The 27818-nt window shown below is 34.1% G+C and overlaps 1 protein-coding gene across 1 annotated transcript in view; it reads left to right on the top strand.

The window, feature by feature from the left end:
• The window catches only part of para (sodium voltage-gated channel paralytic), a 115003-nt gene that overhangs the window by 39407 nt on the left and 47778 nt on the right, over positions 1 to 27818 (top strand). Inside the window, exons 4-14 of the mRNA XM_071594272.1 lie at positions 432 to 560; positions 1842 to 1933; positions 8487 to 8699; positions 9652 to 9709; positions 10027 to 10171; positions 11977 to 12141; positions 13714 to 13971; positions 19799 to 20281; positions 22022 to 22165; positions 22887 to 22989; positions 25101 to 25169. Of these exons, the coding sequence (XP_071450373.1) occupies positions 432 to 560; positions 1842 to 1933; positions 8487 to 8699; positions 9652 to 9709; positions 10027 to 10171; positions 11977 to 12141; positions 13714 to 13971; positions 19799 to 20281; positions 22022 to 22165; positions 22887 to 22989; positions 25101 to 25169 (1859 nt within the window). The remainder of the gene's footprint in view (positions 1 to 431; positions 561 to 1841; positions 1934 to 8486; positions 8700 to 9651; positions 9710 to 10026; positions 10172 to 11976; positions 12142 to 13713; positions 13972 to 19798; positions 20282 to 22021; positions 22166 to 22886; positions 22990 to 25100; positions 25170 to 27818) is intronic.

The raw sequence follows: 27818 nt of genomic DNA, 5'->3' as shown, positions 1-27818 counted from the left end.
TTTCTATTTTTATTCAAATTGCAAGACGCTGTTTTGTGATTCTAATAATCCAAATATCCTTTTTGAGACAATAATCATTTGAGTAACTTTTATCTATTTCAAGTAAACTTTTTTATGGCTGCTTTGTAGATAATCATTGGATTTTGATTAGAATTAGATTATTTATCATTCCAAATGTTTTATATCACATCCAGGGACGTTTGCCTTTGTCTCTCCTCAAATCGACTTATTTTTGTAATGAAGAATGTTCATTCACTGCTTAGATAAATGTATGCCATCCCCTTTATATATGGCACAGTGCAGACTTGGCTTTCATTTGAGGGATTGGAATTACATTTCTATGAAATTAAACCTCAAAAGATATACTATTTCATCTCTGCTTCTTCTTGTTATGATAGAAGAGTAGTCTAATCTAAAGCCTTCTCTTCCAGAGTAATTTTTACTGGCATCTACACCTTTGAGTCTGCTGTAAAGGTGATGGCACGAGGGTTCATACTTCAACCATTTACATACCTTAGAGATGCATGGAACTGGCTGGACTTCGTAGTTATAGCTTTAGCGTGAGTAGTTGTTTTTGGTAGCAAGCTCATAAGATATAGAGCTAGCATACCGTAGATGAGTAATTTTCTGTGTAGGAGTAGAGTTCCTCCGGCTACATGGGTGTTAATGGCATGCAGATCTGGAGGTCCAAGTTGCCCCTTCACAGTATTTGTAGTTTCTCCTCTTCATCCTCACGTGCTGTGGATTAATTCCCTTGAAATATTTGATGGGATATAAATCCGATGGAATCTCTTTTTTGGCAAATTCAGTCAGTATATTTACACAAAAGCCTGTTTGTTTTAGCATCTGCAATACTTTGAGTGATTATAAGAGAGAATGTAACAATATTGTGGCAATATGAGCATAACACAGGTAAAAATACTTTTATACAATTAGCATTTGCAGTGCTTTATTGGGGATTCAAACTATATGTTAAATTTCATTGCAATAGCACTTTCATATTTCTTGTCTGGAATGTGTAAAATGCCTTGTTAGTGTGTGTGGGTATTTGGACTTCCACCAGCTGTCTTTTTTCATGGTACTCATGTAGCTTTGAGGGCTCTGGTAGGAGTAGTAATTCAAAATGTTAAATATACCCTCATTGAAGTTGATCCATAATATTCAGGAATTGTATTATGTAATTATTTATAGATGAGCAAAAAGTCAATATTACTTATAAATATATTGATTGTATAATTTGATCAAACTATTGAATATTAGTAGTTATTTTGTGGTTATTATGACTGTGATAAGCTGTGTCCATGTTTTTACAGTAAATTTGACCAAAATAGATCATTAGAGTAACTTATATGATGTTGCTGTTAAATAAACATTGGTGTTTGTTAGAAATATAGAACTTTATCCTATGCTTTTTGTACCTGACACCATGAAATATCTTTTTTGAGCTGATTCAGAGATTTTGAAATCAAATCATAGTGCACACTTAGTAGATTTAATACTCTTAGACTATTCTAACATGTTTGATGTTTTTTATTTATAGATAGTGTTATGCGTATGAATACATAATCATTTCATGATTCTAAATTCACCATACACAATCCGTAGAATATTTGTCAAAATTTAGGACTATCAATGACATTATTTTGACATACATAAATGATTAACGTTAAATAATTTTTGAATAGCATTTTTCTAAGGCACTATTGGAGACCTATGGAACTTCAAGTCAGAGCTTTTTTATTGTATAATTCACCTTATTCCTTTAGTTTTTAAACCCTGACTAATGAAAGAATCTTAAGGAATGTATTTGAGATAGTGATTCTAAACGATCCTGTTTGCAGTTACGTAACTATGGGGATCGATCTGGGCAACTTGGCGGCCCTGCGAACTTTTAGGGTTCTTCGAGCTTTGAAGACTGTAGCCATTGTCCCTGGTAAGTCACACTAATCAATGGTAATGTTCAATTTGCAGTTAATACTTCCAACTACCTTCAATTGCAGTTTTAAGGCTAGAGTTGATAGTCACAAATCCCATGCTTTAACATCCATATTATGATGAAGTATGTTCTCGTTTGTGCTGATGTTGAAGCTGTGATACTGATAACCTGATAGACGTTTGGAAATTGTTTTTCACCTCTTGCTTACTGTACATTAATTTTATATTTAGTCTTTAACATTAACCCCAAGTTTTACCATTTATCCAATGATCTTGCTTTCTGTTCTCAGATTGGATAAATTCTAATTAGGGCTGGTTGTTCAATGTATTGAATCTAATCAAGCTTCCGAAACACTCTATGAGACTTCAGACACAAATTTACACCACTTTGTAGATGAATATATTTTGCATGCTGCTAGCTGAAAGATTTGTTGTCTATGTTGATTAGTTTAGCATTTGAAAAGTAAAACTTTGGGACTTTTGACTATCATACAGGCAGTTTCTAATTTCCTAGATCAGACATTGTTTCTTCTTAAAAAGCTTGAATTTTTGTGACTTCCATATTTTTGTGAAGAGTTTTATAATGAAATGTCATGCTTTATTTAAATTCCATTGTGATTCCATTACTTTGTAAGGTCAGTTGTGACTCTGCATTGACACAATGATGTAGATGAAAATCTTGTGTCATCAAGAGGATTTCAGTATGCTTAAAGAAATAGGCTAGTTAATGTATACTGATCCAAATATAATGGATAGGTTATTAGTTAACATTGATATTTAGTGTTTCTTTTCAATGGTAAGATTATTTTAGATTGTCCTGGAAGACAGATAGATTTGTTAGATACATTTGTAATAATAACTCATAGTTGCAACCATACTTGTAATCTAGTATAGTATTGTTAGAATTTCAGGGCATAGGAATTCTAATAGTCAGTATGTAATATTATCTTTTCTCTTGCATAACCTTCTTTGTGTGAGCTGAAAAGAGAATACAAGTTTGGCTTTGAAACAGTAACTGATATTTTAAGGTCGTATCCTGTTTTCCCTGCTTTTTAATGTTAGTTCATTTATAGGAGATCAATTAGGAAATATTTCATCTTAATTAAGTCACTTAATATTGTTTGAAATCATGAATATGAAGATTAGTCAAATAAAAATGTACAGCAATATGCATTATATCCAGTTACATAGACTCTTGATTAACTGGTTTTGGGTTAACTGGAATAGCCACCTAATTGAGGTTTGCTACCTTGTAAAAATAATATATGGACTCTATTGACATGCAAAAAGCATTTGCCTTGTCTTAATATTGTCTGGAATGTGTATTATAGAGATTCATTCTTCGTACTGCCACATTTGGTGGCCAATATCATGAAGTCCTAGTTCCAATATACCATTATTTTCAACCACCAAAATGTAAAATGCCGAAGAATGTTGCGGAAAGGACATTGATGACTCATGTGATGAAAAATTCCAAACACAAATATGTTATACACATCTTAATGTATGCTTTAAAATATCTAAATTGAGAAGTCCATCATGGATCATTAATGGGATGCTTGTGTGGACATCTTTCAAACTAGTTCTTTCTAAACCACCAAGCAACTTACACACATGCCACTGATAGTATGCATTTCACTGGTTGAAAGCACAAAACTGGTTGGATCAAAAGTGTTGCAGCAGTTTGGTTTTTAAAATGAGGAATTTGAATGTGCGGTCAGTTTCTTTCAATGTCATTCTCTAACTCATTCGTATTTAGTTCAAAGTAGTATGCACTGACCAAATAATCTAATTTTAGGAATGAACAATTTTAACTTGCTTCAGATTACACACAAAACATCAATTCACATGATTCTCTTATAGCAAAATGCTCAATTTCCCAACCATAGTTTATTGTGGATATTAAATGCTCTGGTAGTGTTTGCATAGATAGAGAGTAAAAAAATGGCAGTGACCCATAATTATCACTAATGGATAAAATTTGTAATTGTTACCTTTGTGTTAAAAAAAAGTATTTAAGTAAGCTAATGTATTGGAAAATTTTGTGTGAATCAATATTTTCTTATCTTTGAAGGATTTTGTCACTTGAAAGTCTAACAGCAGTCATATTAGATTCATGCTAAGCTGAGTTGTTTGGTAAGATTTTGTAATCCGTATAATCAATTGAGAGATATTTAATAAACACCCACATCTACATCTATCTACTATATTTTATTAAAATAATATGATATGGATGTGGTGGAATCTTCTGATCATGGCCCCAACTAAAAAGTCCTCTTCATTCCTAGCCCCTATGGAATATCATTAGCAATTATATTATTGCATATGATCATACATATTTATTTCCATTAATTCAAATGATATAATCTTAAAGTCAATACCATTAGTTTGATTTTGGATGCAGCAAAAGTGGTTCTCAGGATCATCGACAAGAGGCTGGATAGCAGAGGAAATGATCCCTTAGGGGTTGGTCGGTTTGGGTTTAGGAAGGGAAGAGGTATGCGTGATACCATTGCAGTAATGAGGTGACTAATAGAGAGGAACATAGAAGAAAATCTTTATGTGTTTTCTTTTTTCATAGATTTTGAAAGGGTATTTAATAGAATGGATTGGAAAAACTAATGAGTTTATGGCAAAAAATAGGAATTGATCAGAGGGACAGGAGGCTAATCTGTATGTCTCAAACTGCTCAGGTTCAAGTGGGGGATGGAGAGTCTGTATGGGCAGTGTATGGAAAAGGGGTAAGTCAGGGTTGTCCGTTATCACCAGTGCTGTTCAACATATATGTGGAGGAAATGATTAAAGAGGCATCCAGAGAACTGGAGGTAGGAATGTGCATCAGGGAGGACTTTGTAAAGTCAGTGAATTTGCGAGGTTTAGTTTGTCAGTCGGCCAAGGGATTACAAGAATTGCTGAATGAGTTTATTTATTTATTTTATTTATTTATTTAGTAAAAATTGTGCAGCAGGATTGCCAATTTATAGTGGCACGTATAACAGCAACATACCTGTATAAGGACACAAACATCAACAAGACTATAATTAGCAGTTATTAGAGATAAATTTTCATAGAAATAACAAAAACAGTGAAAGAAAGGAACAAAACCAGGATGTGGGAGTGAAAGGAGAGATAATGCTAGTTCTTTCGAGAGAGATGTGTCAGAGAAAGGTTTATAGATGTGTTGGCTGGGAGTGAGAGTGGGTCAATGCTTTCGGGAAGGGAATTCAGTAAAGCGGGGAGACGGAAGAAAAGGGAACGTTTGGTGAGGGACAATCTGGGAACGGGTAGGTGGAATAAAGAGTGATCGCGGGTAACTCGGGGGGGAACTCTGAAATTGATAAGGGAAATTAGTTCAGGACAGTCGTTAATGGAGTTAAGGGTGTTATGCAGGAGTTTTAAATCAGATTTTAGAAGTAGAGTGGAGAGATTACAAATCGAGAGCGAGGAAAGAAATGATTCAGTGGGCGAGTCCCGAAGATGGGGGACTCTGTACTTGACAATTTTACTGAAAAAATTTGTTATCGTGTTAATGGTATTAAGGTTAGATAGGGCAGACATGGACCATATAGGGGAGCAGTAGGTAATTAATGGTAAGATAATGGTTGAGAAATATGCGGTTAGAGATTGTGCATCTTTTATTTCTGTGTAGCGGTAAAGTAGACCTAGAAGAGACATGGCTTTGCATTTAACTGCTTTGATATGACCTGAGAAATTTAGTTTGCGATCAGTTAATACACCAAGATCCTTGACAGAAGCAACACGATTCAGAGGAACTGCATTAATTGTATAGTTAAAGGTAAGAGGAGATTTTTTTAGGGAGAGAACTAGAGTATTGCATTTATTTGAGTTTAAATTTAGCATCCATGCGCTGCACCATTCTGAAATTTTATTCAAAGCCTCCTGAAGGTGGTAGCAATCCGTGGGGGAATTAATTTCCTTAAAAATTTTGCAGTCATCGGCATATAGTAACGTGTGGGCTAGGGAGGTCAGGACTAGGGAAGCTAAGTCATCAATGTACAGATTAAAAAGATATGGTCTGAGAATACTGCCTTGAGGAACTCCAGATGTCACAGAGGACCAAGGAGATGAGGCACCAGATAGTATTGCTCGCTGATTTCTATTCGAAAGAAAGCTGGTCAATAATTTGAGAAAGTTTCCATGAACGTTAAAACGCTGACTGAGTTTATTAATGAGGAGGTTATGATTGAGGGAGTCGAAGGCTTCTGAGAAATCCAAGAAGATGGCATCTAATTGAGTCTTACTTGTTATCGCACTAACAGCGTGGTGTTGAAAAAGTGCTAAATTGGTCAAGCATGACCTGCCCGGAAGGAAACCATGTTGGTTGCTAGACAGAAAAGGGGAAGTAAAATAATAAAGTCTGTTGGGAATAATCCTCTCGCAAACAGAAGAAAGAATAGGTAGTAAAGAGATAGGGCGATAGTTAGATATTTCATTTTTAATTCCAGTTTTAAGAATAGGGATAACATTAGCGGATTTCCATTGGGGGGGGGAAAGTACCGAGGGAAAAGCAGCGATTTAATAAGAGGCTTAAGGGAAGAGAGAGGGAGGAAGCGCAGTTGCGTACAAATATAGGACTTATGCCATCGGGGCCAGAGGAGCGACGGAGGGGGATTTCACGAAGGAATTTAAAAACCTCCCGGGAATCGGTTTGGATTTGGGATAGAGAGTAGCAACAACTTGGAGTGAGGGAAAGATCGCTGGAGACGGGAGGGTTGGAAGCAGGAGTCAGGCATTCCGTGAAGAATTTCAGAAATAAGTTCGGTCTTTCTGGTCCCACAGCTTTAGCATTGCCACAAGAAACAGCAACGGGAATCTGCGGGCGATTACGATGACGATTGACAAATGACCAGAATTTATTTGGGTTAGATGTGATGGACGATGATAGCCTTAGTGTATATTCTTCGTAGTCGCGACGGATGAGAGATTTGGAAAAGCGACGTAATTCGGTGAAAGAACGCCGAGTGTTGTAAATTGAGACGATAGATATGGGTGAGAATAAATATAAATAAAACAAAGGTTTTGCATTTTGCAAAAGAGAGAAAGGCTAAGTTAAATGGTAAAATAGAAGGGCCAAAACGAAAGCAGGTGAAACAATTTATGTATCCTGAAAGTGTTTTCAACCAAAATTATCAAAGTAGTAAGGAAAATAGGAGAAGAATCACGTTACGTGCAGAAGATTTCACAAGGAGGAGGCAATTGATAGTAGGGATGATGAGCAAGGATGTTAAGAAAAGGATTCTAAAAACTTTGAAATGGAGCGTAGTCATGTACAGCACCGAAACATGGTCATTGAAAGTGGAGGATGGACATAGATTGGAGGAAATGGATCAAGGGCATATTGATTGGCAGTGGGATATTGAAAGCTATAATAAAGGGGAGAATGTTAGGAAAGGAATAACACTGAAATTATGTTTCCTAGGATAGCTCAATTGGTTAGAGCATCCGCCTGACAAGTGGAAAGATCCAGTGTTCAAGTCCCGGTCAAGGAAATATTTTTGCACTTGTGATATTCTTAATTCCGCCTTCCCCACCTCTCCTATGTTTGTCATTTATATGTTTATATGTGTGTGTGTATATATATATATATATATATATATATATATATATATATAACAAAGTCAATAAACATGCGTCTTCCTTATGCTGCTCTAATGTATTACACAAGAATGAAAAGAACATCAAATAGAAGAAAGTGGTTTCACCCATATCTTTGGGCCATATTCATTAGTGTATGCTATTTAGATTTGTATTAAATTAAGTCAATGAATGTATAAGGAAAAGTTAAAGGAGGAGGTATGAAGGCTTACAGTCATGTCTAATGAATACAGTTTGTCTCAGGAAACTGGATGAGAGTAAAATTTGTTGGTATCCTGTGGTAGAAAATGATAGCCAATACATAATTGCATACATGCATGTTTTCCTTGGAAATTTTCCATGAGAGTGGTAGAGAATGATGTTCATTCAATATAAATTACAATGCAAACATTAGTTCATGAGTGTTACTCAATTATTTCAGCTTAACAGTTTTTTCTTTCGTTTGCAATGCTCCTCACAGGCGGCTATTTTGAAAGTTGTGGTGTGAAAAATTATAGCATCAAATTTCACAATATCCTGTATTTTTACTCATTTTATCAGTGATTTTCAAGTATTAAGTCTCAATGCAACAATTTCAGAGTGTAAAAATCATTCGCCTTGACTGGGATTCGAACCCAGATCCCTCAATATCCGGTCGAGTGCTTTAGCCACTTAAGCTACCGAGGCGTCCTCTTAAACTTTGGAATTTGCCAAGTATTAAGTGTTCAATTTGAGAAAAATCAGATATAAAAGAGTCCAACTTTTATATCATTTATGCCAAATACTAGCTCAGTGAATTTTTTTAGAAGTTTAGAAATAAAAGTAATGTCATTGACACTAATAAGCATTTTATGAATTATTATTAATACTCATAATTATTTGTATCAAATATTTGTTGCTACCATTGATCACTCTGTTGGTTTAATTAGATACTGATACACTTTCTTACCCTGCAGGACTGAAGACTATCGTTGGAGCAGTTATAGAATCAGTGAAGAATCTGCGTGATGTGATCATCTTGACAATGTTCTCCCTGTCAGTGTTTGCCTTATTAGGCCTCCAGATATATATGGGGGTTTTAACACAGAAATGCATTAGGAACTTTCCAAGTGATGATAGTTGGGGAAATCTGACTGATGAAAATTGGTATACATTTGTTAAAAATAGTAGTAAGTATCAACTTCTTGTGCAAACTTTAGCCAGTATTTAAACTTGTGCTGGGGAAATCATTCATGAAAATGAGCTCCCACATGGCCGAATTTGGATATATTTTAATCTGTGTGCATTGAGAAGGTTTACTAAAATCATTTTCAGGGCCCAATTCCCTAGCACTTGCTTTGCACCTGTAGTTATAAATTATTTTGTTTTATTACAAGTAACTATGTAAAGTCATTTAGTTTATTAAAATCAAAAGAATTACATCCAATTAGAAATTATAAGATATAAAATGTTGGAGATGAAAAATATAAAATGGATGGCATTATTATTTATAATATTTATTCACAATATAGGTCAAAATTTGATTTGAGTCACATACTTCCTTCCCATTGATAGCATTAATGATGTTATTGCATTACAAGGCTGTTTGAGAAAACAGACACAACTTCTAATGTCAAATCCCTTAGCAAGATAACTTTCATAATCATATCATTGCCGGCACATGATAAACATAAGTGTGCAGCCCATGGCTATAATATTTAGTCACTCTGGGAAGCTAGTCATTTTTGCCGAATTCTAACTTGTTCAAAATTGCATAATTTTTCACTAGCCACATTAATTGCTTGATTACCCAAAACTTTGAATTTGAATTAGGGTAAAATGAAAAAATTACTAATGGACTGAAAATATTGCAATGGATTTGGATTCTCATCAAAGCATTAACATGAGGATAAGGATTTTAAATTTAAATTTAAATGTAACAAAGGATTCAAAATGGAAAATCAAGGTATAAGACTTGATTAGCAAAAGTATTTGCATTTGGCTCATCCCTAATTTAATCTTGTTATTTAATCTCTTTCAAATCTGGAAAATTATAGCATTAAGTAAAATTGCTTACATCAACAATTGACTTAAATACAACATGCTATGCTAATCACTGACCACTTTTCATTACTTTCTCAGCCAATTGGTATGAATCGAACGGTGATTATCCACTGTGTGGAAACTCATCAGGAGCTGGGTATGTGCACTCGTTTTGCCTAATTCTCTTTGAGTCCAATCTAAACATGAAATCTGTGTTTTTTTGTCTCATAAATTCTTTGTAAGAGCACTCCATGGATGCTTCTTTTTAAACATATTTCACTTTGGGCTGTCATCACAAAGAGGATGCCCTTGCCTTCGGCCATCATTTTCTCCATGGCCTCATATTTTAACATGTCTAATTTTGATCTGTGTCCTATTTACTCCATTAATCAAGTTTTTAATTTTCATAATTAAGTCACCAATGTTCAATGGCATGTCTGTCAACATATTTAAACATATACTTTTAAATTACAGGACTTGTCCACCAGGTTACACGTGCTTACAAGGTTATGGTGATAACCCAAATTACGGGTATACAAGTTTCGACACGTTTGGTTGGGCCTTCTTATCAGCTTTCAGACTCATGACTCAGGACTACTGGGAAAATCTTTATCAGTTAGTGAGTATCAAGAGTTTATAATCATATATAAAACAAAATTTTCAGATTATGAAAAATTTACCCATGAACACTGGGCAGCTTCAAGCTAAAAATCTCTTTCAAGACATAACCACTTAAATCATCAATCTGTTCACATTCTCTTGTAAATATTCATGGGATGATCTAAAGTTGTGTTAAATTATCATCAAATTATTAATTGTAGCCAAAATTAGTGTAAGATAGGTAGGTATAAGGCTACTTATATTTATATTACCTTCTGTTCCATGCTTCATCATTACAGAGAAAAATCAGTATGAAATTTGATATGCATGTTATATTGCCAATTGAAAAATTCTTATCAATTCTATTTCCTTACTCTTTAATGAAAATGAGGCAGTTAGTGTTTTAAACTGATCATCATAAATGATTAGCTTATTCCATAAATGTATGCAAATTTTGATCTGAATTCCATCAAGAAGTGATCCAAATCCCCCTAATCTGGATTTACATTCAAGACTATGCATAGTTTTACATTGGCTCTGTGTGCAATCGAATTCTGGTTTTGCTATGCCATCCAGTACCTGCTATGAATTACCCAAAAGAAGGTAGTAATCAATGGAGAACACATTAGCTTGGAAAACAGGGAGAAATCCACCAGATTTCTTTGTCACAGGCATGTGGTCTATTAAGGATGGCCTTTCGGAGATGCCAGCCATTAATCATCCTCATCACCCATCAGAGTTAACAGCCTAGTGTCATCAACCTACCGATCTCCCAAATATTTTATGTAGATGGTTTCTTTCTATCTGTGCATTGTGCACTAAATTGCTCCTATTTAATGGACATTGTGTTTTGTTAATAATTTTTGCAGTTCAACTAGGCACTAATTCTTCTATTTTTTAATCTACATGGAGGAAAATAAAAGAATATCATCAGTTAAAGATGTATAGTATATGCACAGTTACTGCCTTGGGCCATACTAACATGGAGCAGTGTTTAAAAGACTCATCATAATGCAATTTGATTATTGTCAGTTACATAAACTACAGAATGAGGGAGGAAAACTTTCCCAATATATTACATTTCATTAGCAAACCATTAGGATGAGATGCCTTCTGATGGGATACACCCATCAGATAATCCACCTGACATCAGATAATCGGTTATCTACTATATTTAAAGCTTGTTATGCCAAAACTGACAGGATATTAATGCACTGGTTGAGGTTAAGACTAGAGCTTTCCTGCCTCCTAAGTGCTTTCTAATATTAATTATCCCTTAGCTTGATATTGTATGAGGGAACATTAAAGCAGTCTTTTAAGAAGTCTGTTATTCAGAAGTATTGAATGGGTGCAGTTTTAGTTGAATGTAGCTTGGTTCTTCAAATTAAGATTCCCTGGTGTATAAATGCTTAATGCATTCTGCATTAGGTACGTATCACCATGGTTAATTCATCTGACGATAAAATTGCATCAGCTCCCCATAATCCCAACCCTGTCCCAACCTACAAATCTCTTTTCATTCCTGCATATAGATCCTTGGCATAGATGTACACCTTCCACCCATATTTATTATCTTCTCCTCTTACTGTTTCTTCAGTGGTGGCTTTTGGTTTATTCTCTTGTCTGTAATCCTCTCCCTTTTTGTATCCCTCCAAGCTGGCTGTACATTTGATTTCATTATTCTTCTTTGTCATCTCATACCATTATGTTCTATTACTCTTTTCTGCTGCTTCTGCTAACCTTCATGTCTCATGTATCATAACTATGGGGAGCATTATGTTACATTATTGTCATTAAGAGTTCTTAATCTCTTTCTCTTCTCAGGTTCTGCGATCAGCTGGTCCATGGCATATGCTGTTTTTTATTGTTATTATATTCCTTGGGTCATTTTATCTCGTTAACTTGATATTGGCCATTGTTGCCATGTCATATGATGAATTACAAAAGAAAGCTGAAGAAGAGGAAGCAGCAGAGGAGGAAGCAATAAGAGTATGTTGCTCATTTCCTAAAACGTTATATATAGTGGATTGTAAAAGCCTACCATCATTTCCATTGATAAAATCGACCACACATTGTGTTTGATGGTCTCTCTCTAATGAAAATTAATGGATGTGAATCAATTTTCACCAATAGAAAATGGCATTTCCATATAAATTGTGCCAAAAAAGAATATTCCTGTATTTCAATTCTGAAAGTAAATAATGGAAGAATTAAAAATATAAAATTCAGAATCTGTAATGGAAAGACATGCATCACAAGTCTTGATTTCAAGCTGATTATTGTAGAACAAAGCAGCCATGTCTGGTAAGATGTGGTAGAACAGAATGAAGAGCAACCTTTGTACTCTCTCTCCACTTATTTATGTGATGTTATATGCAAACTCACATTTTGATACCTTGTCTTCATCATCAGGTGAACTTCTTATGCCTAGGCATTACCATGCTATATTTCATAAAACAGAAAAATTGTACTTCTATAGTCTCTAAGGGTCATATCTGGGCATTTTAAGGCCCATCCCACAGGTCAAACCTTTGAAGGTGTCTTCAGCAAAGACTTAGGGATGGAGAAAGGAATAATTTCAGCACATGAATTGGTACACTCACTTCATCTAAGGAGTTTACAAAGTGGAAGTCTTTTTCTTTTGTCATACACAACTCAGTGTGATAGTCTAAGAGTTAGAATTTTTGGCACTGCTGAAAAATTGATTTACACTGGTTCTGCACTGGCAGAACTTTGCTGCCAAGATATGAACTTTGAACTAATGAAGGTTTTGAACTATAATTAGTTTTGCCAGAATTTCTCCCTTGAGCAAATCACTATTTGAATCAACACTGTGGGGAGTTCCATAGGAAGTCAAGCATACCTGCAGAATAAAACTAGAAAGCCTTGTTGATTCTTGTTACTACGTTGTTGCAATGGTGGCAAATGAAGGTGATGGTGACCATAGATATATCATTCTCAGCTTGGGCCTAAGGATTCCCGTTGAAAGTATGATTGGTAATTTAATGCTTGGTGCAGTTTGTATTTCTGCTTAAGAATATACCAAAGGGAAGAAGGGGCTGGAAACTGTCTTGTTGTATGCATGTGATCGTTTGCATTGAATATTTTTTATTCCAATTTATAGTCAAATACCGCCTCAATAAACAAGATGTAAATCTGGTGGTGTCTGCGGAATAGGAGATATATAGATGCAAAATAGTCGACAGAGGACAATCTTTGATATGAACTCTTTTATGGGAGAAATGGCCTCTTTGGGTATGTTCAATGCAATTCGTCCCAGGAGATTTAAAGTTTTTGAGCAGCAGGTCATGCCCTTTTTGATGATATGTTTCAACATCTCAGTGGAATAATTTCATGTATTGTTTTGTTATAGCTTAATATGAAGCGAGTCAAGCTCAGGTTTGCCCTTGTGGGATGCCACACTAGGCTACGAGTGGTTTAAGAAAGTTTCTTCATGTACCTCCACAATACCCTTTCCTATTCTACTTTCATCATCATCATCATGTCCCAGTTATGGTCCATTTACAATGAATCACCTTGTGCGTTCTCTCCTTGTTTCAGGAAGCGGAGGAAGCAGCGTTAGCGAAAGAGAACAAGAATGCTGCTGCCGCAGCGGCGGCTGCAGCTGCGGCTGCAGCCGCCGCGGCTCCCGAGAGTGTCGTCAAGTCCCCTTCTGATTTCTCCTGCCATAGTTATGAGTTATTTGTTGGACAAGAGAAAGGGAATGATGACAACAACAAGGAGAAGATGAGTATAAAATCAGAGGGAGGCGATTCAATCAGTGAGACCAGAGGTCGGACAAACGGGAAAGTTAGGAAGGTAAGCACACTGCCTGAGCCACAAATGGTAAATAACAATCATTTCCTCCCACCTCACCACATTAATAAAAATTTTTTTTAGCAATGACTGATGCTTTTCTTGACTAAATGTGCTTTTGTAATTGCAAATTTTTTATTGTGTCAATAGCTGAGATGCCCTGGCACATTGTAGTTTTGCAACAAAACTATCATGTATCAGAATTCTTAAGTAAAATTTTTTGTTAACATGTCTAAGAATGACTGTGCTACACATGGTATCTAAAAATCATAGTTTAAGTCCCATGTGTAACTGCTCTTATTGACATCCATAAGTTATTGCTACAAAGTCAATATGAGATATATGTACTGTGTCATAAACAGGAGATTTGAGAACCTTTGCTTTCTTCTGGTGATTTCTTATCCACCAGTTGTTTGGTTTGTACTGAAAAAATTAGGGTAAATGTGAATGAGATTTCAATTTTTACTTCATTAGGGTATATTGATTTAATTGAATGCACTGCATTCACTTGTATTCCCCTATGTGTTACACTATAAACAAATGTTTGCTTTTGGTATTGCTTGGTGTCTTAGTAAGCAGAACTCCTTGTCTTTGAAACCTGTTTAATTTGATTACATCCTCAATGTGATTCATTGCATGTTTGCATTGCAAGCATATAGATTTAATTGAAGTCTGTGTCTGGGCATCTCCAATTTTTAGCACTGTTTGCTGGTTAGTTATATTTTGCTGTTTTTGCAATTGTATGTGTCATAGGGCCAGGAATAATCTGCATTGTGTGGATAATTTCTTCTCATTTGATATGTACTGCAATTTCTTGTGACATATGCATTATTTTGCTAGATGGGTAACAATTGCTTTTAGTAAAGTTGAAATGGAAAATGACAATTCATAATTAATCTTGCTTACATTTTATTGTCTAATTTTTCAATTTTTACTCCAATTTTAACGTTTTTGTGTCGGCTCAAAAATTTAATTTAAGACATTAATGCATATAAGTTATAGCTAATCCCTTTTTGAACTTATCCTTTTCATTAAAAAAAATCCATAAAATTGGATACCTTTTCATTTTGAAACATAAGCCATTCAATTGGAAACCAATTTTACTTTGCACATAGAATAGCATATGTAAGAAGTGTTACCTACTCATTTTTTCAGTTTTCTGAAAATGTTTCATAATTTATTAGCTAAGCTCTGGAAAAATGGATTTTGTTGAAAAGGTGGAGATGAATAATTGCTAATGGTAATAGTTTTTTCATTCTTAAAAGATGGAAATTGACAAATTTGCATATAATGGTAAATTTAGTTGTAAAATTAAGTGTTTAATGAGTCATAGTATTTGCATTTTACTTAATTCAACTTGTATCTGCAAACAAACTTTGATTTTTGCATGAATTCCAAGATTAAATATAAAATATTATTGGTGATTATTTCATGATCACTCTGTATGCCACTGAATGTAAATTTCAGTTGTAATCATGCCCTTCATCAAACCCTTTTCCTTGGAGTATAATCCATTGACTTTTTCGGTGACTTACTACGCCACATTTTTTGATCCATGCGTTGAAATAGAGAAGCTGAACTTGGGCTCAACTATTTTCCTAAATGAATTTAGGTGTTCTTTGAATGCCAAAAAAATACTTTCTTAAAAATACAATCCTTGTTAGCCAAAATGTTTTCCTTAGTGATAAATAGGGGAATATCAATTTAAAATATGCCTTGGATATCATAGCTAACTAGGGGGCTAACTAATTGGGTATGTGGATCAACTAAATGCTATTACCACTCCCCTGTTATCCCCTTGAATTTCCTACATTGGTGTTACCCACGCATCAGAAATTTTTAATCTTTATTATTGATAACTATTCAGCAGATATAAATATATTGGTCATTGTATTCTTACTTATCCATTTCTTGGAAATACTTAAACCATAATGTAAAGTGGACATTTAAGATGTGCACATCAAATTCAGTGTCATCATATGCTGACTTTCTTTGTACTACACGCATGAAACATCACTCAGTCTTAATTTTTTTGAGCCAAACATTAACACAAATCTGCTAACAGCTAATGCAGTAATTTCTGTAAATGGCAAAGTTGGCAGCAAAATATTCATATAAATTGTATGTGTAATAGTTTATCATATTTTATTGACAAATTTCAGAAACACAAAGTTGTAATTTTAAACAAATATTTTGCTGATGATTCCTGTCCCTAATGAGATGACTTTTTAAATTTAATTTTAAATATCACTGGATAACATTAATGGGTATCAGTGTTTTTTTTAAGATCCTTTGCCTTTTTTATTTCCTGGTAGATTTTGTAACTATGGACAATATTTGTGCCTACTGTACTGTAGTTTTATCCTTGTTGTGTTCTGTTTTCATTTAAAACTACAAATCACTTTTTATTATAATAATTTAGCTCTTTGTCTTATTAATGTATGGGTATGTAATGCTTTCTTTTCTAAAATATTATTATTCATACCTTTCTTGATATATCTGTTGTTTTCTTCGACATTGTATTGATCATTGCTGTTGGTGTGTAGAATGGTGCATCTGCTGGTTCGATATGCATGGTTAAAGAAATAGCCATTGAGAGATTTGTAAATTGAATTGATTTTGAGAACAGTAAAGTGGAATGGATCACTTCATTATTGATGCAGTCATAGAAGGTGATCACAATTTTTTTCCAGTCACAAATTAGCTTCTGCCCTTCTTTGCCCTTTCTTCCATTACTTTTGGAGCATCTTTCATATTGTAATCTTGACTAATAGGCTACATACCTCTCATTATGGAAAGCTTTTTATTTATATTCCGGTTTTTTTTTTGAGATTTCTTTTCTCTCTATCCCTCTTGGAAATTGAAATGACAAAGTGAAATGTACACTTATGCTAAGCATGATATGTGTGTAGAATTGTTGGTTTTGCTTGTGCTCACGTATCAACAGAAAGTAAAGTTTCTAATTTTATTAATTACTTTTTGATGATTTTAAGATTTTTTCACTGCTGCTGTCCATTGCCTTCCTGAATGTTCAGCAATGTGTTAGCTTCAAAATTTTTCGTATTTTTAAAAGAAAATAAGATCTCAAATTTAAGTGCATATGTCAGTTTGCTAATTCAAGTGCTTTTCTCAAATGAAGTAAAATTAATGTATGATAAAGTAAATTTTTTACATGTTACGCAGCAAAAGTGTAGTTTAAAGAAGGTTGTATGTCTGTAATAATTCTATAATAAGTGGCATTTATAAGAGTTCTTGTAGGCGGTATTTCTCTTTTTTTTCTAAGGTTCCCTGTCAGTACACAGTTTCGAATTATGGAAATAAAAGCCAGTTTACTTTTGCTTACCAGGACAGTCTAATGAAGGTATGTGTACTCAAACTCATTATGCATCTGTCATACCTTGACTATTTTGAAAAGATGAATAGGGTTAACAGTGGCTCCTATGAAATTTCTTGAAGTCAGAAGGAAATTGTGGAAGTTTCTGCAGTTATCTCTGGAGCTACATTTTATATTTTGAATTGCCCATTCATTCTCTTCCTCATAATCAATGGTTTGCCTATGCTTCTTATGTATTTTGATGGATGCCATACAATCTATCCCTTTCTTGTTGATTTCAACTATTTATTTTATATTTGTCCTTTACTTTGACCTCACTTGTGAATAGGTCTGTCCTCATGATCTATCATTAATAATTAAAGTTGCCCAGCTCCATACTCGCCATAGCATTGAAAAATAAATTAGCTCCATTACTTGTTTTTATATTTTTTAACATTTTCAAAATTCCACGCTTTTACGCCAAAAATATTTTGCAAGCACCAGTGTTAGCAAGATCCTCCATTAATTGTTTCTCATTTCCCTCTTAGAAATTTGAGTTGTGATGAGTCACTTATTAGTGAAATGTACTCTGTGATACAATTTAACTAATTTCCCAAATCATAGCATATTTTTTTCTGCCATGTGACCCTCTGGCATGTGTTGTCTTCAAATGAGATTAATCACATACACATGCTTCAGCATTAATTTTGCTCATTTTTTGCTCATCTTTAAAAAAGTATTAGGTCATCAGGACTGCCTAAAAACAGTGTTCCTAATCAATGGACATTTCATATTTTCATCTGTTAATAAGTTTTATCAAAGTATAACAAATGTTCAATGATTATTTTGTTGAAATTTAGCTGTTGTTTTTTCATGATTATTGGAAGCATATAATGTAGTGAAATAAGAAAGATAAGCTGTATGTTCATTAATCATGCTTACTATGAATTTATTAAGAAATCCATCTCATATATCATATATTTTTAAACAGAATTTATTCATTCAATAAATATGAATTTGCTGTTATCATATTGCATGTTATGGTTACATGTCTTTTTATTGTGTGACTCAAATTTTCCCTAACTTATGATATGAAATGTATGCTCTTGGTTATATGCTATTTGTGTGGGTTGGCAAGCAGACAAGTCATATTTATACCATCAAGTATAAAGTTTGGATTTTACAACTTTCAAATTAATAGCAGACTCAATGGGACTTTATACAATGAAAATCTAAGCAAAAAATGTTCATCACAAAACATTAAGATGGATCAATTTCCACTCTTTTTAATTTCTAAAATGTAAAATATCAGTCTGATGAAAATTCAATGATGCATCAATAAACAGAATCTCTCATCCTTCATCTCTAGTCGAATTGAATATCATTCAAGTAGGTACTTGTTGGTAGGAAGTTCACTCTTCAGTGCCAGGTGCTTTTGGTTTGCCAATTTTTATTTGTTTCATTTTGGCCTTATCACTACTACTAAAATATATGAGTCACTAAAAATTTTATCAGGTGTTTGCAATCAAAGTATTTCATTCAAAATCACATAATTTTTAACCATAACTTTTAAAGTGCTCGTGCTTAGATGTAATTACTGACTTAATTTTTATTCTAAATTGCAAGCTATTATGCCAACTATATTATTGTCATGAACATTTTTCCTACTGACTGTTGTGATTGAAAGAGCACCCATTTTTTACATTTAAATTTAATAGTCAATGTTCCTACCCTTCATTTAGTTGACGGTTATGGCTTAAGTCTCGCTTATAATGATAAGTAACAGGTATATTAAATTACTAGCAAATGCACCATTCTACATTTTAAGTGATAAATTTGTTACTCAACATTAATAATCTATTAATTTGAATGTTGCATAATTAGATGAAACAAGGACAGATGCAAGGATACAGCAGTAAGGTATTATATTTTTATAATTTTTTTGTGGATTTGGCTAATGAATATGTTCATTTTAAATGTAATGCCCTCTTGTTTGTGAAATTAACCACGAGATGTTTATTTGTGATGATGTGTACATTCACTGTTTTACTTTGCATTTACTGTTTTATTTATGTGTTCATAAAACTGGCCAAATGTGTTTTGTAGAGGATTTTTGGATGTGCTTTTGTTGTGTAAATGAAAATATTGCATGCATGACTGTCATGCTCATTGGGTTTGGAAGTTGTAGAAAGATGTTTTATCTTTCCCTAATTCATTAACAGTGTTACAGCTCTTTTTTGAAATTAACCACATCACTGAAAACTATTTCCACTCCATACATATGTGTATTCAAGTGTTCCTGAGCATATCTTTAATGCATAAGAATGTAATGCATGGTCACCTTCATAACATTTCTTGTGTGGAACATTGTGTTGTCTTACTCTTCTTTGTCTGTTGGTGGAGGGCCATATTAATTAAACCTTGTCTTCATCCACACCACTCTCATATTTCCCCCTCCCCCCTTAACCCTTCCTTCTACTAACCCCCCCCCCCGCCATCTTGCCACTGTGTCATAAGGCGAGTTTAAGCTTACCTGGGTCACCATTCAACATCCGAAGAGGGTCCAGGGGCAGCCACCAGTTCACGCTAAGAGGAGCTGTTGGGGGAGCGGGAGGGGGGAGCAACGGGCGGCGTTTTGGTGGCGATCGGAAGCCTCTCGTGCTGTCCACATACCTTGATGCCCAGGAGCACCTACCATATGCTGACGACTCCAATGCGGTAACCCCCATGTCCGAGGAGAACGGTGCCATTGTGGTGCCGGTGTATGCCAGCCTCCTTGGAGGCAACGCTTCCTCATCACGCCACTCGTCCTACACGTCGCACGCCTCGCGCATCTCCTACACCTCACACGGGGATCTGCTGGTTCTCAACGGTGGTGGTGGTGGTGGTGGTGCCGGGGGGCTGGTGGGGCCGGGAGGGAAGGGGAGCGGCGTCCCCATGACCAAGGAGAGCCGTCTCTTGCGGGGCCGATCCCGGAACCCCACCAACTACGTCCCGGAGGTGACCACCCCAACGATTATTGCATTGCAATGCCCCCCTCAGCCCTTGAAACTATTATTTATCATGTCAGGAATGAAATCAGCAATCAGGGATAATAGATTAATAGATTCTATACATGTAAATACATATGTATCTGTGTGTATATATATGCAGGTGTGTTTGTGTTTATATATATATATATGTGTGTATGTATATATATTTATATGTATATGTATGTATATACATCTACATATATATATATATATATATATATATATATATATATATATATACATATATATATATATATATATACATATATAGATATATATATATATATATATATATATATATGCATACACATGAGCAGACATACATTCACATGCATATATATTTATGTTGGCACTCATTGATCTTTTTGCTCACTAGAGTTACGTAATTTTGGACTAGTCTGTTGTTGAAGTTGCTTGAATGGATTGGAATATTTTTCAAATCCCAATTCTTTTCACAAAAAAGTAGTTATCAGATATTAGCATAAAACCATCATTATTCCCTAAATCACCATATACCTTTACTGTAGTGAGATGATCATGTTGGCTTATAGCGTTTAGCCATTGATTGCCATGTTTGGCTGTCTGTTTAGAATTGGTAGACGGAAATCGCCGTGTAAACCAACAAGATGCCTTTTATGTTAATTCTTGCACCATACACGCACAGATGCATGGCTAATTTCATTTAATAGTCTAGTTTTCAATTGATATTTTTATAATTAAAATCTAAATGCAATCCATTTTTGGGCATGCATAATGACTTCACAGAATAATTTTAATGTATTTGTAATAAATAAGGAGGTCCCAAAGTCAGCAATTGACTAGTAATTAGCAATTTTGCACAAGTTTCATTGTAAATCTAAAAACATGTTAAAATTAATAGTGTACTCTCTGGTCTTCATTCTTGTGAAGGACTTCAGCTATCTTCTCATTTGAATATCTATAATTCCTGTTATCTAAATGTTTTTCTTGGAGTAATATGTCTCTCATGACTCAATAAAAGATTTCAATGATATGCTTTTTTACAAAATAATGAAGTTTATAGTAAATATGAAAATACACTCAAAGTTGAAGTATTTTTGGCAGCTGAACAAAGTTTTTGTAACCTTAATTTTATTAAATTAATATGGACCATAGTACCAATGCCTACCACAGGCATGCCTTTGAATAAATGGAACTACTTTTATCTAATGACAGCATAATGAGGAAGACAATTCTGTAATTAAAATTTCTTTCAGTGAAAGTGATTCTTTTCTACCAAGTTTAATCATGAAGCATATTCTTTCTCCTTAATTCTTTTCCCAGAACAAACTCTAACGTATGTCTTTTCAAACAATAATAAATTAATGGAAATGGTGACTATTTTCAAGTTATCAAATTATCATTCACCTTTAATATTTAATATTGAATGAAAGAAGAACTGATGAATTCTTTTTCTTTGTACTAAATCCAGCACTTAATTCATTGACTATTTCACTATGACATTGACATAATTTAAAATAAATTTTGATGCTTATGTTATAACATTATGAATTCTCAGGGCTGGATATGGCCTTGATTAACATTACTTATTTGGTCTTGTGTTTAATAGCAATTGCATGTTTTATTCCCCGTCTTAATGTTTTGTAATCTTCATGTTTAATGCATGTGTATTTTTGTTTGCATGACCATCTTTATCAATCAGTTTATGTCAGTCTTTCCATTTAATCAGTTTGAAAGCAACCCATTTCTAAACATGCTTCCATGGTTGAGTGAGAGTGAGAAACTTATTGGGACTGAGAATGATGTTATAGACAGCATAATAAGAGAAGTATTTGGTCCTGCCATCAACTTAGAGTACATTGACAAAGATTCAGTGAGTAACTATTGAAAGCATATTAAACAAAATGTATAGCTGCTGATAAGTTTTGTAAATTTTACAATTTTCTCACTCTTCATGATATTTTGAATCATGAAAGTTTAAATTGCCTGTTCTTTCCATTGTTCCATGTTCTTGCATCATTACAATATGCATTGCAGTATCCTCCTAACGTAATAACAATATGCCCCCCTGAATAATCATGTTTGCCATTCCTGCCGTCCTCCTCAGATTCCATGTGGATTCCAACTCTGGCCTGTGACTGAATGGCATTTTGCATGTGCTTTGTAATTTGGGAGACATGTGTGCTACAAGGAAAATGCTGATATTTTTAATGACCATTGAATTATAAATTTCTATGAGTCATAACATTTACTTAACCATTGTATTTTGCAATCAAAATTTTTCCACAACAAATCACTGGCGGCTCAATATAAATTTTTGGAGTATTTCTTGGCTTCTATTTGATATTTAATTCAAAATAGACATTAAACCATTGGTCATATGGTATTTTAAATCATCCACTTTTAATATGATGATTCAAAATATGCCAACCTTTAATATTTCAAATAGCCTTTTCAATTTCAAAAGGTTTTTTCAACAAAGTGAATATTGTCAATTGGAAAAGCTTCTAATGCATTCCTTAATCTTTTCATCTGTTATAATATTCATGTTGATACTTCTGGCAAAGCTCAGAATTTAAATGCATATTTCACAGGAATCATCTCTGGAGAGTGAGGATGGTGGCACCAAAACCAAGCATTCCTTAGATAATCCTTTTATTGAACCAGCACAACACCAAACTGTAGTAGATATGAAAGGTATGTGACGTATATTTTTATATTATTTCATTAGAAAATAGTCATAGCATATTTATTATACAGTATATGGTAACAGTATATTTCATTAGTTCCTGGATTAATCCTTTGACCCCAGTACATTTTGAATCCCATATTTTTATGACACTTTAATCACAATTTTTTTTTCAATTCAAAATATTATTCTGGACAAAGAAACATCATAAGTTGGCAAGAAACTTCTTTCCAGCCATGAATTCATCATGGAATTTGGCCATGATTAACAAACATCATGTCCAATAAATTCAAATGTTCAGAATTATTTCCATTACATTTATTTATCCATCGATGAAGATTAAATCTACTCTGAAAAATAATTGAAAATTTCAACCTGTTTTTGTGGAATATTGATGATGACTTACTGAAACATATGCTTGACCAACCTGCAATACATCTTAATCAAATTTGCATACTCCACAAAAGAATTTATTGTTTCCAACAGCTCTCTAGATAATACCACAAAGCATGGATGAAAACAACAGAAAACTGTGCTGAACCCTAAGGTTGGCCATTCAGCGAGGAGTGGTAGCCAGTGCAAGTGGTTTACATACATCAGGAGTCCCCTCTTCCCGCCCAGCTCCCTCATACTTCACCTCCAAAACCCTCTTGGTACACACCTCAGTGTGACATGTAGCATTTAGGGGTAGCTCATAGTTTCTGGCAAGCCCCATCTCTCGTCAAATATGACTCCTCATTCATTTTCTCACTGCCTCCCAAATCCAGTAAGTTGCTGGCTTGACAAGACAGGAGGGTGCAGGAAATTAATAATCTGATGAAACTTGTTCACCTAATATTAATGCACTTCAAGTGGAAATTGTTCTTCCAAGTCGGTACAAGAGGAGAGCAATACTCCCATAAGAATATCATTTTGAGGGAGGTGAACTACCCAGGCAATAAGGATAATAAAATTTCCATGTACCAGTGTATTTGTGTGAGATCTTAAAAACAAAAGAAGTATTGAGAATCACGCAGGCATCTTTATTAAGTGTTCAAACTCAGGTGTATTTTATGTGTTGCCTTCATATGAACAGTATGTATATGTTGCCTCTTTTTGAATTATTTCAATGGCATTCACTCACTGATTTATTGGCCTTCTTACTTTGGAATATAATGACTTTGGTACCATCAATAAATGAATGTATGATGAAGTACACTGGACATTCTGAAAGCAATGAGCTGCGATGAATGTTTTTCTTATTCTTGTTTTGCTCTCTTGAAATAATCAACATGTTATTTAATATAATCAATCAAAAGAGGCCTTAAGAAGCTAAGAAGAAGAAATTTTGTTATTTTGATTAATGCTGTCAACAAGTTATCATTTGTTACATACACAGTGCAGAACTTCTGTGCTTAAGATGTAGTGGCGGCATCAATCATTACATTCATTATAATTCAGTGTTGATTCAGGAAAAAATTATCTTTAGGTATTGAAAATTCTTAGTACATTAGTGTAGAATTTCATCATGGACTTCCTTTTGCATATATTGATTCTTATTCCCCCCTGCCTTCTTTCCTTCTTCATTTCCTCACAGCTTCTCTCTACCTCCTCCCACCTTCTCCCGCCTGGCTCAAATTACCCACAGAGGTGACTTCTTCTTCCCCCCCTTCACATTATCTAAAGCACATCTTAGTCTTTTTCCCTTTGGCCAATGCCTCTTCTCCATTCTTCAGATAGCTTTTGATTAGTACAATGCAATACAATATAGGCTGGCACTTGGTACTAATCTTTACCTAATGATCCCATGACATTAATGCATTGGTGTTAGAACATGTTGAAGTTTGTGTCCATTAAGAAATTGCATTTTTCCTAATAATGTTAAGTTAACCACATTCTCCTGGAAACGGAAATATTTTTTGTGAGCAAATAACACATTCAGCACTGTTTCAACTCTGAATTTTTTTCCCGCAGTTCATGGGATGGTAGGGGATAGCCAAAGTAGATTAAATAGTCCAAAGGTAGAACAATGATTGTGTACATGTGCTTATGGGTACTCACTCATGTGAATGTACATTTGCATTGATTGGACCTTGCAACTTTATCTGAGTTGACTGATGGTTTGCAATCTCTCTTGCAGATGTCATGGTCCTCAATGACATCATAGAGCAGGCAGCGGGGAGGCAGAGTGCCGCCAGTGAGCATGCTGGTGAGTAACCACTTGTGTGTTTCTATTCTCAACTGGACTGCTCTTGCTCTTTGTCTCTCTGTGTCAATGTTAACTAGCCTTGTCCAACCTACACTCATGCAATGTTGTCGGCAGGAGTTAATGAATGGATAGAGATTTATTTTCATTATGAGCCAAATTATTGAGCTTTTTTTTGAGTGTAATTAGGTTGATATGAAAAATTAGAACAGGTTTACAAGCATGAAATGTATTTAAAACTGGAGAAATCACACAGCACAAATATCAATGTAAGAAAAAGTATCTATAATCGAAATTAGGAGCTTGTAAAATGAGCTTGGACTGACTTATATTGAGATATTGCAAGCTGCTTAGATGTGACTTGACGTTACCATCACTTTGAAACTTTGGTTTTTAGTTCCCCTTGAAGTCAACCAATTGCATTTGCAAGGTGAACATGGTTGTGTATCAGGTGTGGGAAAGTATCAATAGTTTCATGATAATGTTAGAAGTTTGCTTATTGAAACACCTAAATGACAGGAGCAGCCCACAGCTTTCACTTGATTAGGAGAATAGGGAAAAAGTCAGGAATTGCTCAATTTCTTTAAAAAATGGAGCAGCAAATAGAAAAATGGGCTGATGAGAAATTTGAGATTTGATATTTTTATCTGTATTGCAGTATGTAAATTGGGAATTCGTGGAGAGAACTGGGCTCCATTTAGTTGTGAGATCATTTTATGTTTGCTGTAGGCAATCAAGCTTGCAGGCATACTGGCAAAAACCAAAACTATATTTGAACCTGCTTTGAATATACCAGCAGGATGAGCCAAAATATGCCGAACTAGTTTAATATTTGTGTCTAAAATATCAAGGAATGGAATATATGAATGGATTGCCTGGAAGGGTTCAGACTGCTGAATATCATGTGACTAAATGCAAGCCAACCACATTGCTCATTCAGAAATAATTAATAGTGTGCATTATCAATCTGTGTAAGAAGGTTAGGCAATAAACTTGAACACAATGCAAGTGATTCTGAAGACAATTATGACCACCCTTGTATGTGACAGCCACGTTTGCTTGTGGAGCAGGTGAAGTCTGCCATAGTCATGCATTATAGAGCTGATTATTCAACAGCCCCTCACAAGCAGTAACTACTTTGTAGAATAATGAATCTGTCATTGCAACCATTTAATTAATTCTTACTTGGGTTTAAGGACTTCATTGTAAATTTAATAACAAAAGTCTGATTATGACTTCCTAAACAGGCTAAAATTTTTGTTTATAATTTATCATCTTGGACACTAAGACATCTATATATGAATGCATGTATCATGCATCCTAAATGGATCTAGCCCCAACTATTTCAAATAAATGATCCATTATTTTGTAATCACTGAATTCAAAACATTACTTACTATTACACAGTTAAATTAATTACATATCCTTGATAAAAATTTAAAGAAAGAGATATTTTATTAACTATTTTAATATAATATGCATTGAAGGTCATAATACTTCCTTATAGCAACATGACTGTGGAATTAACTCCTGTCCTTTATTGACTTCCTGCCCACAAACACCAATCTCCTATATGCCCCATTGTAAGTTTAGATGTCTGATGCAATAGTTAATGTCACAGATACATTACCATTATAAATAGAGTTTTGACTTAGAATATAGCTTTATAGTAATTCTCTTATGAGTCTGAAATTTCATTCCACTCACCACCCTATCATGGTATTAAGCTTTTTTGTAGATTTCAACAAGTTAAATAAATTGTGACACCACAAATAACTTGGCCACTTTCAAAACTAGGTTTTGGCATGAATGATTATTTAAGGGTATTCCGTCACATTACACGCACACACACGTGTGTGTGTGAATATATATATATATATATATATATATATATATATATATATATATATATATATATATATATATATATATATATATATATATATTCACATATACACACAACACACATGAATTTATTTCATTATACTAATCTTTGTTTCTATAATAACTAACAGTTGTACAATTTGAGGAGACAGCTTATTTTGACATGCACAGTAAAATAGTTATTACCTATTTAGCAAATCACTGGACATTGTAATTTATCACTACATATTTTAAAAAAATAAATATAATATCATCCCTAGATTTTCATTTTAATTAATGCTACAATTTTGCATCATGATTCATAAGAAACACACAATTTGTTGTCTTTCGTTTTGTATTTTTATTATATGTATGCATTAATTAATTTCTCAATTAAATGATATAAATAATTTCGTCCCTTTAATTATTCCATGGCATTTGATTGCCTTAAATTGAAGTTATAATAACAATGCATTTAAATAAAATTTTATTCCACAATTTTTTGATAACTTGGCTAGGTAGTTAAGGAATATTTCTCTTTTGTGAAATGGAATTGAATTCTGAAGTTCAGTGAATATGTAGTTGTGGCTTGTCAGTAGATTTTACCAGATAATTGCGGAATGCCCTTCTTTGAAGTCACATCCCGAATTACATCGATAAATTTCATAATACATTATGCAGTATATTCTTCAGCGGTTTTAGTTACTCTCAGGTTATTTTATTTAATATTTTTGTTCTTTAACTCTGAGACTCTAAAAAATTAGCTTTCCAATACAATAATACTCTTCT

The sequence above is a fragment of the Hetaerina americana genome, unplaced genomic scaffold (assembly GCF_022747635.1).
Source record: "Hetaerina americana unplaced genomic scaffold, ioHetAmer1.1.p SCAF_6, whole genome shotgun sequence".
NCBI classification, from domain to species: Eukaryota; Metazoa; Arthropoda; class Insecta; order Odonata; family Calopterygidae; genus Hetaerina; species Hetaerina americana.
This window is presented reverse-complemented; position numbering and strand designations above follow the sequence as displayed.